General features: G+C 39.0%; 1 protein-coding gene across 4 annotated transcripts in view; it reads left to right on the forward strand.

The window, feature by feature from the left end:
• RASGEF1B (RasGEF domain family member 1B) overlaps positions 1–12536 on the forward strand; it is a 35973-nt gene that overhangs the window by 4675 nt on the left and 18762 nt on the right. For 3 of the 4 annotated variants that reach the window (XM_073237407.1, XM_073237406.1, XM_017659512.3), the window contains exons 2-4: positions 7918–8100; positions 9715–9837; positions 10211–10348. In XM_073237407.1, the coding sequence (XP_073093508.1) occupies positions 7924–8100; positions 9715–9837; positions 10211–10348 (438 nt within the window). In that variant the 5' untranslated portion in view covers positions 7918–7923. Of the gene's footprint in view, positions 1–7917; positions 8329–9714; positions 9838–10210; positions 10349–12536 lie in introns of those variants that run through there. The other variant, XM_073237408.1, reaches the window with a different exon arrangement.

Here is a 12536-nt window from a genome sequence, read left to right on the forward strand (position 1 = left end):
AAGAGGAAATTCTGCTTGTTTACTAAATGTCTTCACTAAGTATCAGGTCATTTTCCTGCTGAGATGAATTGGGTTTTGAAAAATAAAACCTTTTATTATTCTCCCCATAGGATACTCTATAATTTGGCTAAGGGCTATCACATATAAATGGTAATTCAACTACTTTTATCTGTACTGTTTACTATGGTAGCCAATAGCCACATGGAAATATTTAAGTTTAATTGAACAAAATCGCAGCTTTAGTTTCTCAGTTGCACTAGCCACATTTTTAGTGGCCAGTGGTCACATGTGACTAGTGGTACTGTATTGGACAATGCAGAAGAGGAACATTTCCAATATCCAAGAAGTTCTTTATGATAGTACTTAATTAGATCGTGATGATTTTGATTATCCAGAAGGTCATTTTTATTCCTCTGGGAAAATGAAATAATTAATTCTCTCATAGAAAGGCACTGAAGACATGGGGATGTAAGCCAACTAACTGGCTTTTCAGCCACTCTGTTTTCAGCTGTACAGCATGAGCAGTGCCACTTTCCGAAGTTCAATAATATGCAAGACCACATACACCAATTTCTTATTATTTTTTTCCCAGAACCCTAGTTGTTCATTTACATTTCTAAATCAGCACCAGCTGTAAATGGCCGGAAGGCACACCAACTCTTTCAAAGGCAAGGACCGTGGAGCCATCTGCTGGTAAAGTCAGGAACTACATGGTAGTTGTAGATGATTTAAAACAATGCCTGAAAGAAATGTTCTGTGATGGTTCCCGCACAGTGAAGATTTATCTCACAGAAAAGTTTTAGATGGCTCTGTAGGTCCGTTTAAAGTTGCCATGTACTGATATGTTTTGGTGAACTGCTAACCAGATATGCCCAAGACAAAAGATGACAAATTTAGCTTTGTTTTTCTTCCTGGGAAACCAGAAATAGTAATTATTTAAGTCAGAATTCCCTTCCTCCATCAGTTAGGAATTAGGAAAGATCTTTTAACAAAACATCTAGGACAAGTCAAGCAAAATGCAAATTCATTTTTTGTATAGAAACCTGTAACAAATCAGGAGATAATACTGTTTCATCATTATGGAGAGAAATAGGACCTTCTTTCCCCAAAAACACTGATTTTTTTTTTTTTTTTACTGTAAAATCTATAAAGCATTTGGAGCTCAGTCCCAAAGAATGTACTTATATGGGAGTTACTTTTTGTTCACATGCCAAAGAAGTGAGCTGATTCTGAGTTGTCTATTCTGTATTGTTTGTACTCTCAACACAATACCTCTTTTTTCCAAGGAGGTTAGCAGAGGCATAGCATTTCTACAGTTTCCAAAGGTGCTGCAAGAAATATCTGCTTTTATGACTTTTCTGGCTGAGAAAAGAAACAAGAAGATAATCTAGATCATTTCAAGCTCAAAATAAGCCTTTTTTTAAGTCGTATCAGAAATTTGACTTTTGCTTTCTCCCTGACCCAAATTTATAGTTCGGTACACTCTGTGATCATGCAGCCAGGCCTTGTATCCTAACATGCAGCAGATCCAAAAGGAGGCTAAAAGTACTTAAGATACCAAATGGAGTAAAGCTAAAGTATGTGAACTCTTTCTCATTCAGATCTCTGGAGTCACATGAAAAAAGGAAGAAAATGCATCTCACCAAAGTGCAAAGTTCATTTGTAATCTAGATGGGAACTGGGGAGCCAGTAATTCCAGGATATTAAATTAAACCTCTCCTCACTAAACAAATACGCTTTCAAAGTTCAACTGTGATAGGGAGGCCTTCCTCTACCTCAGTGGGTTTGTTTTTTTGTAACTGGGACACACACCCAGCATTTGAACAGAAACTAAATGATAGTGATCAATACAATCCATACAAAGGCATTAGATTTATTAAATATTTCACCAAAATACTTTATGATGAAATAGGGATCGAAAAAAGTTTTTTTCTTTGATTCCTACCTTCTCTATCTCATTCTCTTGAGTGTGAAGCAAATGCTGACTTGACATTCTAGTGCAGATTTACGAAGCACCTGTAGCAGATGTTGAAGGATGGCTTTTGATTTAGTTTCCACACCCATCTTTTCCTTGACCTCTTTTCCAATTGGAATTATCACCTGAAACCACCTTATCCTGGTGCACCTGCCTCATCATAAATAATGTTGTGCAAAAGTAGCCGCTAATTCAAACACAGTCTGCTGTTTAGAGAAAGGCAGCTTTTCATCTGGTGCTTTAGTTGGTTTGAAACCATTAGGCATGCCTTTCAAAGCCATTCATCCCTTAAATTACCCAGAGCTTTGCTTCCTTGCTGCTGGATCAGTGTCAGGCTGAACTTTTTCAGAATCCCTGAAAGAACATGATGTATCTCTGTGACTGAATTAGCTGCCCCTGTAACATATCTTGTCTGTCAACCAACTTTTCAGCTTACTGAATTAATTTTAAGAAAGAACATTCATCTTGTATACCTGGGTTGGATATATCTTTTCCTTTCTTTTGGGAGGTTTTCTAACAAAGTCTGTAACCTGGATGCTAACTTTGGTGATGCTAAGCTTTCTTTTTGCTTGGTTCATTGTTTTAAAATCCAAAATCTGTTTCCCGTTGTCTCATTGTATCCTCCCAATCCCAAAATGCTACCTCAATTTAGGAAGGAAAAAAAAAAAGCCTATTTAAATACCTCTACCCAAACCAAAACAACGAAATCATTTTTTAATTCTCTTTAATTCATTTGATTGGTACTACCAGAATTTATGAGGAGCCAGTCTTGAATGTGGTAGACCAGGGTTCCCATGAGAACCACCGTGCTCTTCTTTGAGGAACGGGAGATAAATAACATGTAGGGTCTGTGCAGTCTAGCACATGTGCTTCCTAATCTGAACTTCCTAAATGCAAATGTATTGGTGTATTTCACTGGGGGCAATCTGGGGAGACATTTGTGATCTCCCTGCCAAGTTATGAGCCACTGGCCAATAGAATGTATTCTGAGTTTATAGGAACTGGTTTGCAAGTGAAACTTTGTGAGACTTGCTTGTGTGGTTGACCCTGTCCTCTGCCTTTTATCTTATTGGTAGTGATCTGAATAAAGTCGGTAGCTTTTTCAACTGTCTCATATAAATCTTTTTCCAAAAGAATTAACTTCTTTGAAGTTTGACTTAACAATTAATGTCAGTATTTAACTTAGTGTTGTCACACATTCTAATTTTGGAAGAGAGTTTTTCCAAAATAAGATTTTTAGTTAGCAAGTCCCCATAGATTGTTAAATTGGGTAGGGCAAAATTTGTGTTCAGGAAGGATGTCAGACAGTGGAGAAGTTGGTTTTGACATTATGTTGCAAAGGATATAGAGGAGAAATTGAGAGCTCAGTACCTCAGAGACAGAAAATATTAATTGTGAGAGCTGTAAAGAAAAGGTTTGCTGCAGAGAAGAAATCAGAACTACACTGAGATAATGAATGAATGAATGAATGAATGAATGAATGGCAGCTGTGGAACAGGAAAAGTGTCACACTTGCCCTTCTTCCACTAGAAGAAACATGAACAAATAATTCCTAGAGTTAATAGTGCCCAGGGATAAATACTTCTCTGAATGTCATGTCCAGTACTTAGATACTGTGTTTATTTTCTTTAATAAAAACCAAGCTAATATTTAACCCTCTGAGCCTCACTTTGCAATTCTAGACAGAAGCAAGCAGAACTAAAGTTATGAGCATCAAATATGAATAATACTGAACAAATAATAGTTCCTGATGTGGGTAATAAGAGGGCACACACTTGAAAGAAAAAACCTACTATGTTTATCTTCTTAGGTATTTAAAAACATGCTTCACGAACAGTACTTTCTGTACCATTCTTCTGACCTTTCCTCTTGTTTATCAAATGCATCTATTACACAAGGCAGTTGCTCTTTCCAGAGAATGCTAGACTGGCAGCTTTTAGAGATGCCCAGAAATAGGTGATGACTGCTGTGATCCATGATCTTGTGGTCATTTTTCTCATTTAAATTTTTTGCTGGAAATCTATGGACTACACACAAGCAAACATTACTTTATTACATTGACTCTAATATGTGAGATGCTCTTTTATTTCATATATCACTGGACAAGTCTGTCAGTTAAACATGTTTTCATATCACTCAACTAACATGCATTCCAATTCTAAAGATACTGAAATGCAAAGAAGTATATATTAGACTCTCTGAAATCTCCGTCTAGATGGAGCTGTCCTTTGATAAGCAAAGGTTAGTAGCTTAAGTACTTTTGTTGATAGTATTGCTTTTTAATAAGAGTAATTAATGGAATTAATACATCTTTGGAGCAAGGATTTATGTGGAGCATGTAAAATGTGTATGTTTCTAATAGCCTACAATTTGGGACAAACTGACAAGCTTTCATCTTATGGTTAAACATGAGAAGTTCAAAGGCCATTTGCAGTATAACATAATGTAGTGTAATCAATTTTGAACCAGGAATCTGAAGACCTGGGGTTGAAAACCTGCCCTATCTGTCCCTTATCCATTGAGTAACCCCAAGCAAATTATTACAATTTCCCCAAAACTCAGCTCCTCATGTCGTCAAAACATAGTGAGGGTGCCTGTCAAGCAGTCGTAAAATCCCAAAGGACACTTGCAGGCAGTAAGCCTTACACAGACAGGAGCTGCTGACATTCCCTGAGCCTTCGGCAGTGAGCCTCTAGGCACTTTGCAGGTGAGAGGCCTTGAGCAGGAATTGGAGAAGTAAGGGCCGTGACACGTGCAGATCTCTTCCAGCATGCATGATCCTGTAGGAAGGAATGTATAACTAAGAGAATGTACAACTAATTCCGAGGAATGGAAAAGATGCTGTCTTGAGTATGTGGCAGAGAACAAATACATGACCATTAAGCACAAATAAGGGGCTGGGTCTCCTAGAAGGACTTGGACCTTGGCAGTCACTGCTACATGCAAGTTCAGTGAGCAAGGTAGTTCATGGGAAAATGGAATCAGCTGATTGGCAACAGAACTTTGGACAGATTAGAAGGCAGAAAACAACCTGTGACATAATTCTCTTCATAAAGATATATTTTTAAGTATAATGAGCTGTAGCCCCAATTAATTTACCTTCATTTGTTTTCCATTGCTGTTTTCAGCTTTTTCTTTTGGTGCCTGGTTGGAGGGGTTTTTCTAAGTGTTGGTATTTTCTACCCCTTCAAAGAAATCATGTAAGCGACACATTTCTAAGAACAATACAAAAAGCCTTTTGTTATTTCTCTAATAAAGCTCTAAAAAGAACTCTGCTATAGAAAAACTGGCAATTTTGGTGTAATTTAGAATTTCAGAAGGAGGTGAACAAAATAGGGAATAATTTTCCCATGGAAAATATACCAGGGGGCAGTGTAAGTGACTTTCTGAAGTTTTCACAGCTATTAAGCTCCAGGTAAGGACTTCATTAAATCTGAATTTTTGGCCAGATCTGAGTCCTTGACGCTTTATGGGAGTAAATAATTAAGAAATACAAATACTTGGTGACTTGGGTGTTGATTCCTTGAAAGTAACTCCGAGTGACCTGTGACTGTTCAGTGGGTCGGTACTTACCGTTGATAAACGAAGGTGGGCATGGTGCAGGACTCAGCAGAGGGCCATTGGGCCCTTGGTATTATAGCCACTCATTGTGTGATTTTAGCCTGGTCACTTCACTTCACCTCTCAAGGTCTCCGTGTGCAGCTTATAAAAGGAGGAGATTGCAGCAGACTGGATGGCACTGGAGTCGGAGCTCTTCCAGGACTGTGTTGCTGTCATTGCTGATCACTTAGGGGACACATTCTCCCACCCAGTTACAGCCTTGGAATCCTTCTCATTCATCCCCAGGCCTGTAGGCCACCACCTCTAATTGATTGCAATTGGAAAGTGAAATGGAATCTACTTTCCATCCCAGACCAAATTATTTCTATCATCCCTTTGAATTTTCAACATTTTCTGATTTTCTGAAATTCCTGAATCATCGCCAGCCATCATCCAAAAGGACTCTATTTGGACAGTTTCAGTAGCAATGAGTAAGTGGAAAAAGTGAGGGAAATTCATATTTCTTGGCAGAAAATAAACCCCAAGGGCATGATGGAGTGGGTTCCACTTGTCATCTTGTACATAAAGGGCAGCTAAAACATTTTAAGGTAGAGGCCGGTAATGAAATCCAGATGAGATATCAGAAGTAACTTTTAGGTGCTTCCCATCACAGGGCCCAGTATCCCAATTTTAAGACATTTGAGCTTCTCAGAGCAAGGGTAGATAGGCTCTTTTTCTTCTTACCACCCAGGAAAACCCATTTGCAACATAGCATATAAATCATAGCCATAGAAAACTGGCAGTTTGAAGAGGAGAGAAACATACTTTGTCCATTGCCTTATAAAATGTTAACATTGAGTTATTTATTTAACTGATTCCTACATGTGAGGTCTACCAAGTGTGAAGCATTTGTGTTAATTTTTCCATCCCATCCCTCCTTACCCTTTGGTCATTATGGCCATGTCCTGCCTGACTGAGAGGCTCGACAGTGATGACCCTGGTGGTGCAGATGTCCCCGTGGAGTGATCCTCAATAATTGCTCTTTTTCATTTGTGGCTGTTTTTCAAAGCTCCTTTTGCATTCCCCCTCAGCACCGACCTGTGGATGGGATAGTGAACGACATGCTGAAGCCTTTCTTTCTGTTTCTTTTTCCTTGATGCCTCTTTCCTGAAATGCTGTTCTCCCTGCCAAAGACACACACACACACACACACACACACACACTCACTCACTCACTCACTCACTCACTCACTCACTGTGATGCTGTGGCCCCCATTAGCAGAGCCAGAATGGATGCATTTGGTGTGATGAATGTGCTGTCTCAGATAGGGCCCCACACCCCTCCCCTTTGGATGTAAACATCTTTTGGCGTCTTGACAAGAAGGATTAACCCAGGTTTTGTCCTCCTGCAGCCTCCACACACCCTGTTCTCAGTCCAGGGCCTGGAGTTTGGCTTCCCCTTACTGTTTGCCTTCTGACACTCAATCTCAGCAGCTCCTGAATGCCTCCAAGGTCCTGACATGCTGCGAGAAACCCAGAGTCTGTTCTCGAGACGGGGAGCTCTGTCCCCAGGAGTCCAAGTCAACGTAAAAGCTCCGGCTTCTCCTGAGCATGTCCGACAGGACTTTCTAAGTTGTAGAGAGCATGCAAATCGGGAAGACTGGCACAGTGCTCCTTGTTCCCCACATCTGGTGCCTCTCAGCCTGTGTACTACTGAGAACTGAAGCTTTATGGAGCAGCCAGTCCCCAAAGAATTCCAACACAAAGGAGGGATCAACAGCGTCCGATCTTCCGGTGAAAGCTGGAGAGTCAGCATTAAGTCAGTTGGTACATACATATATCTGTAAACACCCACAGTTGCACACACATGCACACACGCACTAATTTCAGGTCTCTTTTACCATTTAATTCTAGGCCTCTTTTACAATTTCAGTTTTTCAACTTCTCTTTTGGTTATCTCCTAATATTCTCAAAGCCAGTGTGCTATTTTTTACATGTTATATAATTCTTCTCAACCCACTTGGAAGGCTTACACATTTCCACCTTAGGATAATACTTGACTCAGTGGGATAAAGTAATTTGAAGCTCAATTCCCCTCCCTGCCTTCACAACCAAATGTTGAAAGAGTGATATCTAGAAGTGGCAGCCAGAGATTTGAATTTAAGTTTGACCAAAGCATTTTATGGTACTTGATTGAATGAAATTGGTACTCAAAAGTATACATACCTGTGTTACTCAGAAAACAATTTACTTCTTGAATGGTTCTGATACTGTATCAGAACCTAACCTATTTTTAAAATTGCCTGTTCCCACATTACTATTAAACCCTAGTGCCTATGAAAGCTTCCTTTCTTTGGACTGCACATTACTGACACTATGTTTTCTGCTTTTTATTCATTTTAGGAAAGCATGCCTCAGACTCCTCCTTTTTCAGCAATGTTTGACAGCAGCAGTTACAACCGAAACCTCTATCAGTCTGCAGAGGACAGCTGTGGAGGGTTGTATTACCATGACAACAACCTCCTCTCTGGATCCCTGGAAGCACTCATCCAGCACTTAGTACCTAATGTGGATTACTATCCGGATGTAGGTATCCATGTTCCACTGAAACACATCCTTGGTATTCAACAGAAATTATAGTATAGTAAGCAGGCACCTGGATAATCCAGAATTATAGCTGAGTTGCTAAAAATTTTTCTAGTAAGAAATTGCATGTTGATTATTCAGTGATTCAAGATCAGATTGAGCCTGGTGTTGCTTCAGACTTTGGCTGTCATCTGCATATCCGTTTCTTTGCAGGATTGGAACTACATTGTAAGTATACAGATATCATCTATGAAGTATCTGTAGGTTTGATTCATGCTTATACCTTTTTCCTTAAATAGAAATGCCAGAGAACATCAGATGCTCCCAGAATATTTTACACCTTTTTGGTTTCCAAGAAAAGTGAAGTTAGACAGGGCATCTTTATATAGAAAAGAGAACAAAAGTTATATTCAAGATGCAATTCTTTATAGGTCGGATAGTAGATGACATGCTTGCTAATGCTTTACTTTGAAAACCGACATTTGTATAGACAATACTTTGAAATCTAGGGAATTCGTTTACATTTTCTTAGTCTACAGCAATTCCAAGAGGTCAGAGGGGAAAAAAACAAATTCCGAATATAGAGTCATTTACACTTGGTCTCACTGCCAGCATCAGCAGTCCAACCCAGATTTTCTATTTCTGGGACAAGGGATGGTTTTCCCCTTCTCTTGTGCTACAGCTGCCTGTTACTCAACAGCTGGTTGATACAGTTGATGGAAACATCTAGATACTAGATTAATATGTTTTTATAAATACAGTAATGACCTTGGTGTGCAAATGACCTTCATTTGCGTTTGCCACTGTAATCCACCGTATTGTTTCTTACTGAATTCTCTCTGTGTGGTTTGTTACATAGCATTTTCAAATATGTTAACACACAGGGAAGACTTGTAATCAAAAGTAAAAGGAGGCCCTTGTTGAGTCCTGAGCTTTATGAGCTACTAAAGGCGCCAATGTGGGGAAAAAAAAAACCATGAAATTTTTGTTTTCATTGGGAGTCTGAAACTATTATAATGAATAAGCACCATTTCTTTACTGGCTTCCTGGGATACAGTGCAATTTAAGAAAAGTATATAGTGTGATATTATGTTCTATCAAACTGCTTAGCTTTTTAGCAAGTAAACAGATTACTTGAAAGCCCGCCTGTGGATGTTCTGCCACAAGCACACACTCCAGGGTGCCACACTGGATAACTCTTGAGCCGCTGTGGGTTGGGTGGAGATTTTTTGTTTCCATTGAGTTACCATAATATTTGGACACAGAACAAGATTCTGCATGGGTGGTATATTTAAGCTGGATTTATCTCTCCGGGCTGAATTTCATCCTTTACTAGAGTGAGTTATGTGTCCTGGTATCCTGGTTCCCAGTGAATGGGTGTGAAAATGTGCTGTGAATAATTTCAGTAGCTAAACTGATCCTGTACTTCTGTTATTTTTAGTAAGGTAAAATAAACATCTTACTGTGTTTTTACCACTAGAAGCATCACTTTTGAAACAGAAGCATATTAATTTTGGTCCAGAGAACTTAACGAAATAAGGTGTGTTACTATTTAGGAAAGATGTTACTTTCAGGGAGAATGTAATCATGATGACTTTCTTTCTCTTGCCACAGAGAACGTACATTTTTACCTTCCTCCTGAGCTCTCGGTTATTTATGCATCCATATGAGTTAATGGCCAAAGTTTGCCACTTATGTGTTGAGCACCAGAGACTAAGTGATCCTAACAGTGATAAGGTAATGATATGTTTTGAACTTCATGAATTTTTCTGTTAGGTTTGGTAACTCTATGGCTTCGATTTTGTGAAACTGGTTTCCTTGCATAACCTAGTTATCCTCAGGCCAAGGATGCATAAATGGCATCATGACTATGCAAAGGGAATTGAGAATTGTATAAAGATCCCAATATAAATCTAGTGCCATGGAAGATCCCTAGATCCTGTCTTAAGTTGGTGGCACTTGGCATTGACTTGGGGGAAGGGGTCTGGAGCTGCTTCTTCAACGCCAAAGACTTGACACTACAAGTTTATCAGTAATTATTTGTAATTATATATTCGATGTAGTCCATGTTGATAGATATCACTGAATTAGATTTGCTTTTTTTCCCTAGAGCCAGATAAGAAAAATTGCACCTAAAATCCTTCAACTCCTGACAGAATGGACGGAAACATTTCCTTACGATTTTCGGGATGAGAGAATGATGAGAAACTTAAAAGATCTGGCTCACCGAATAGCCAGTGGCGAGGAGGTTCGTAACCTGAATTTGACACAGTCACTTGAATTTTCAAGCAGAGCCTCGATGGGAAATGGTGCTGAAATTATGTCAGAATCTCACTGCATCCTTTCTGTTTTTCCTTTGGGAAGCTCCACATAGCATATTGGTCTGTTTGGTGTGTCAAATGGGGATGATTATACAATCCCCCTTCAAAGGGATATCATCTAGGTTTTATGTGATTAATTTGGGATATGTTCATGTCAATTCATGCACAGCATTCATGTTGCAAGTATGTGTTTTAATTTTACTTATATCTTCTTTCCAGAAAGCTTTGACGTAGCCTGTTAAATAATACATATCATATTAGTAGACATAAGCACTAATGGGTAGAAAATAAATAACACTAATATATTAAGAGATAATAAGTAGTACGTTAATAAATCAAACATAGAAATAAACTGTACCATAGAAGGGAGAAAACAAATGTGCTAATACTGAGAACCAATTGAGTAAGACAAGAATGCTGTGATTTGAGTGTAAGTTCCAGGTAAAAGGCAGGCACAGTTATATATTTTTCACTGTCAAGAAAAGAGAAAGCATACTAATTCTTCAGGGTATCAAATTAAATGAAAAATTTTAGAACCTTCGTATGAGGGACTTTGTATAAAGAGCGTAGAATAAGATCATGGATACTGTAGTTTGTAACAAATGCTTCCTGATAAAAACTGAGTCCATAAAATTCATGTGAACATTAATGAAGGTAATTTTTTGGGAGAAGAGAAGACAAAAACGAAAAGTCTTTTGGAGCCCTGAGGCTGATTCAAGGCTAGTACCTAGAGTAGGTGGACGTGGAAAGTAGGCTCTTAGATAATCTTTCATAAGTATCACGTCTCTCAGTTGAGCCTTTGATAAGAGCTAACTAGCTGTGACAAATTCAGGGTTATCCTCTTTGAAGCAGGCCTGGAGGGCTGCTAGTCTGTGTTGAGGCTTGTTGGGCAAGCATGTCTTTGTAGTTTCTGTGTTGCTGGTGAGTTCCTGGGAATGAGTTACTTAGGCACAGATAACAGCATTTCCATGCAGAAGAAACAAAGTATTTGGCAGTTGTTTCATTCACTTAAAATGGATTTTCCCATTACAAATAACCTTCCTTGAGAAGCCATTCCTTCAGTGGTGCCTTGCAAAGATCATGTAACGAGAGATACTGTTCTACCTGCTTCTGGGGAATACAGTTTCATACCACTTCCCTCAACTTAAAAAAAAAATCAAACTGGAATTATGTAAGATTAGCACCTGAAAAGTTCACACTTGCTTTCCTACATTAGGTTCTCATGAAAATGGGATTAACCCTTTTACTGCTTCCTTATGACATTATATTCAATCCTGGTGATCAAGACAGCCAATATTTCTATAAGGCTGAAGTCATTTTGAGGGTTTTGACTGTTATCATCATTTTGCTCATTTGCATGTAGCAAGGTATGAATTGGTAGGCCCCTCACTCACAAAGGCAAAAGTAAGCATCACAGTGTAGTTTCGTAGGATTTTAAAATCTTAGACGGTTAGCAATTGGGTTGCTTGGCAGGGTCATTCTTGGCTCAGTGACCTTCGTTTATGACAAGCTGTTTAAAAGATTAGTGGCATCTTAAGGACTTTTTCCTGTATGAAGGCTGAGCTCTGAGTCAGTGCTTCATTTCAGTTGAGTTGTACTTAGTACTTAACATGACATGGTCACCAGCTTACCTGCCCTCCATTGCCGTTTTAAAAGGTAGAAATGGTGATATGGTCCATTCCTAAAAGAACATCTTTTGAGATCTTTTTCTTTATCAGATAAAAAGTGTTTTGAAAATGCCAAATGGGTAGCTTTTTGTCCTTGACATGGGGGTCAATGAGAGAGATCATTTCTATCTGTCTTGGCCAGATTGAGTTGGATCTTTTTTTAGCAGGATCAAGCCACTCAGAGGTTGGGTGCAACTGTGCAAGGAGCCAGGCAACCTTCTGACCTGGCTTCTATCAGCTCTCCTGTGTTAACAATAAACCCTTGATAAACCTTGAGGTTCTCAGATGGTTTTGAGTGTGAAAAGAGGAGAGGGGAAGATAAGCCAAGTCTAGCAAAGGAATTGATTAACCAAGGGGGTGAGTGGAGAAATGTCACCTGCCTTGATCAGGTCAGGTTTTCCAGTGAGATGTTCCTTTAGCCACTTCTACCCAGTATTCAAAATTGGGT

Source organism: Manis javanica, chromosome 5 (assembly GCF_040802235.1).
Source record: "Manis javanica isolate MJ-LG chromosome 5, MJ_LKY, whole genome shotgun sequence".
In the NCBI taxonomy this organism is placed as follows: Eukaryota; Metazoa; Chordata; class Mammalia; order Pholidota; family Manidae; genus Manis; species Manis javanica.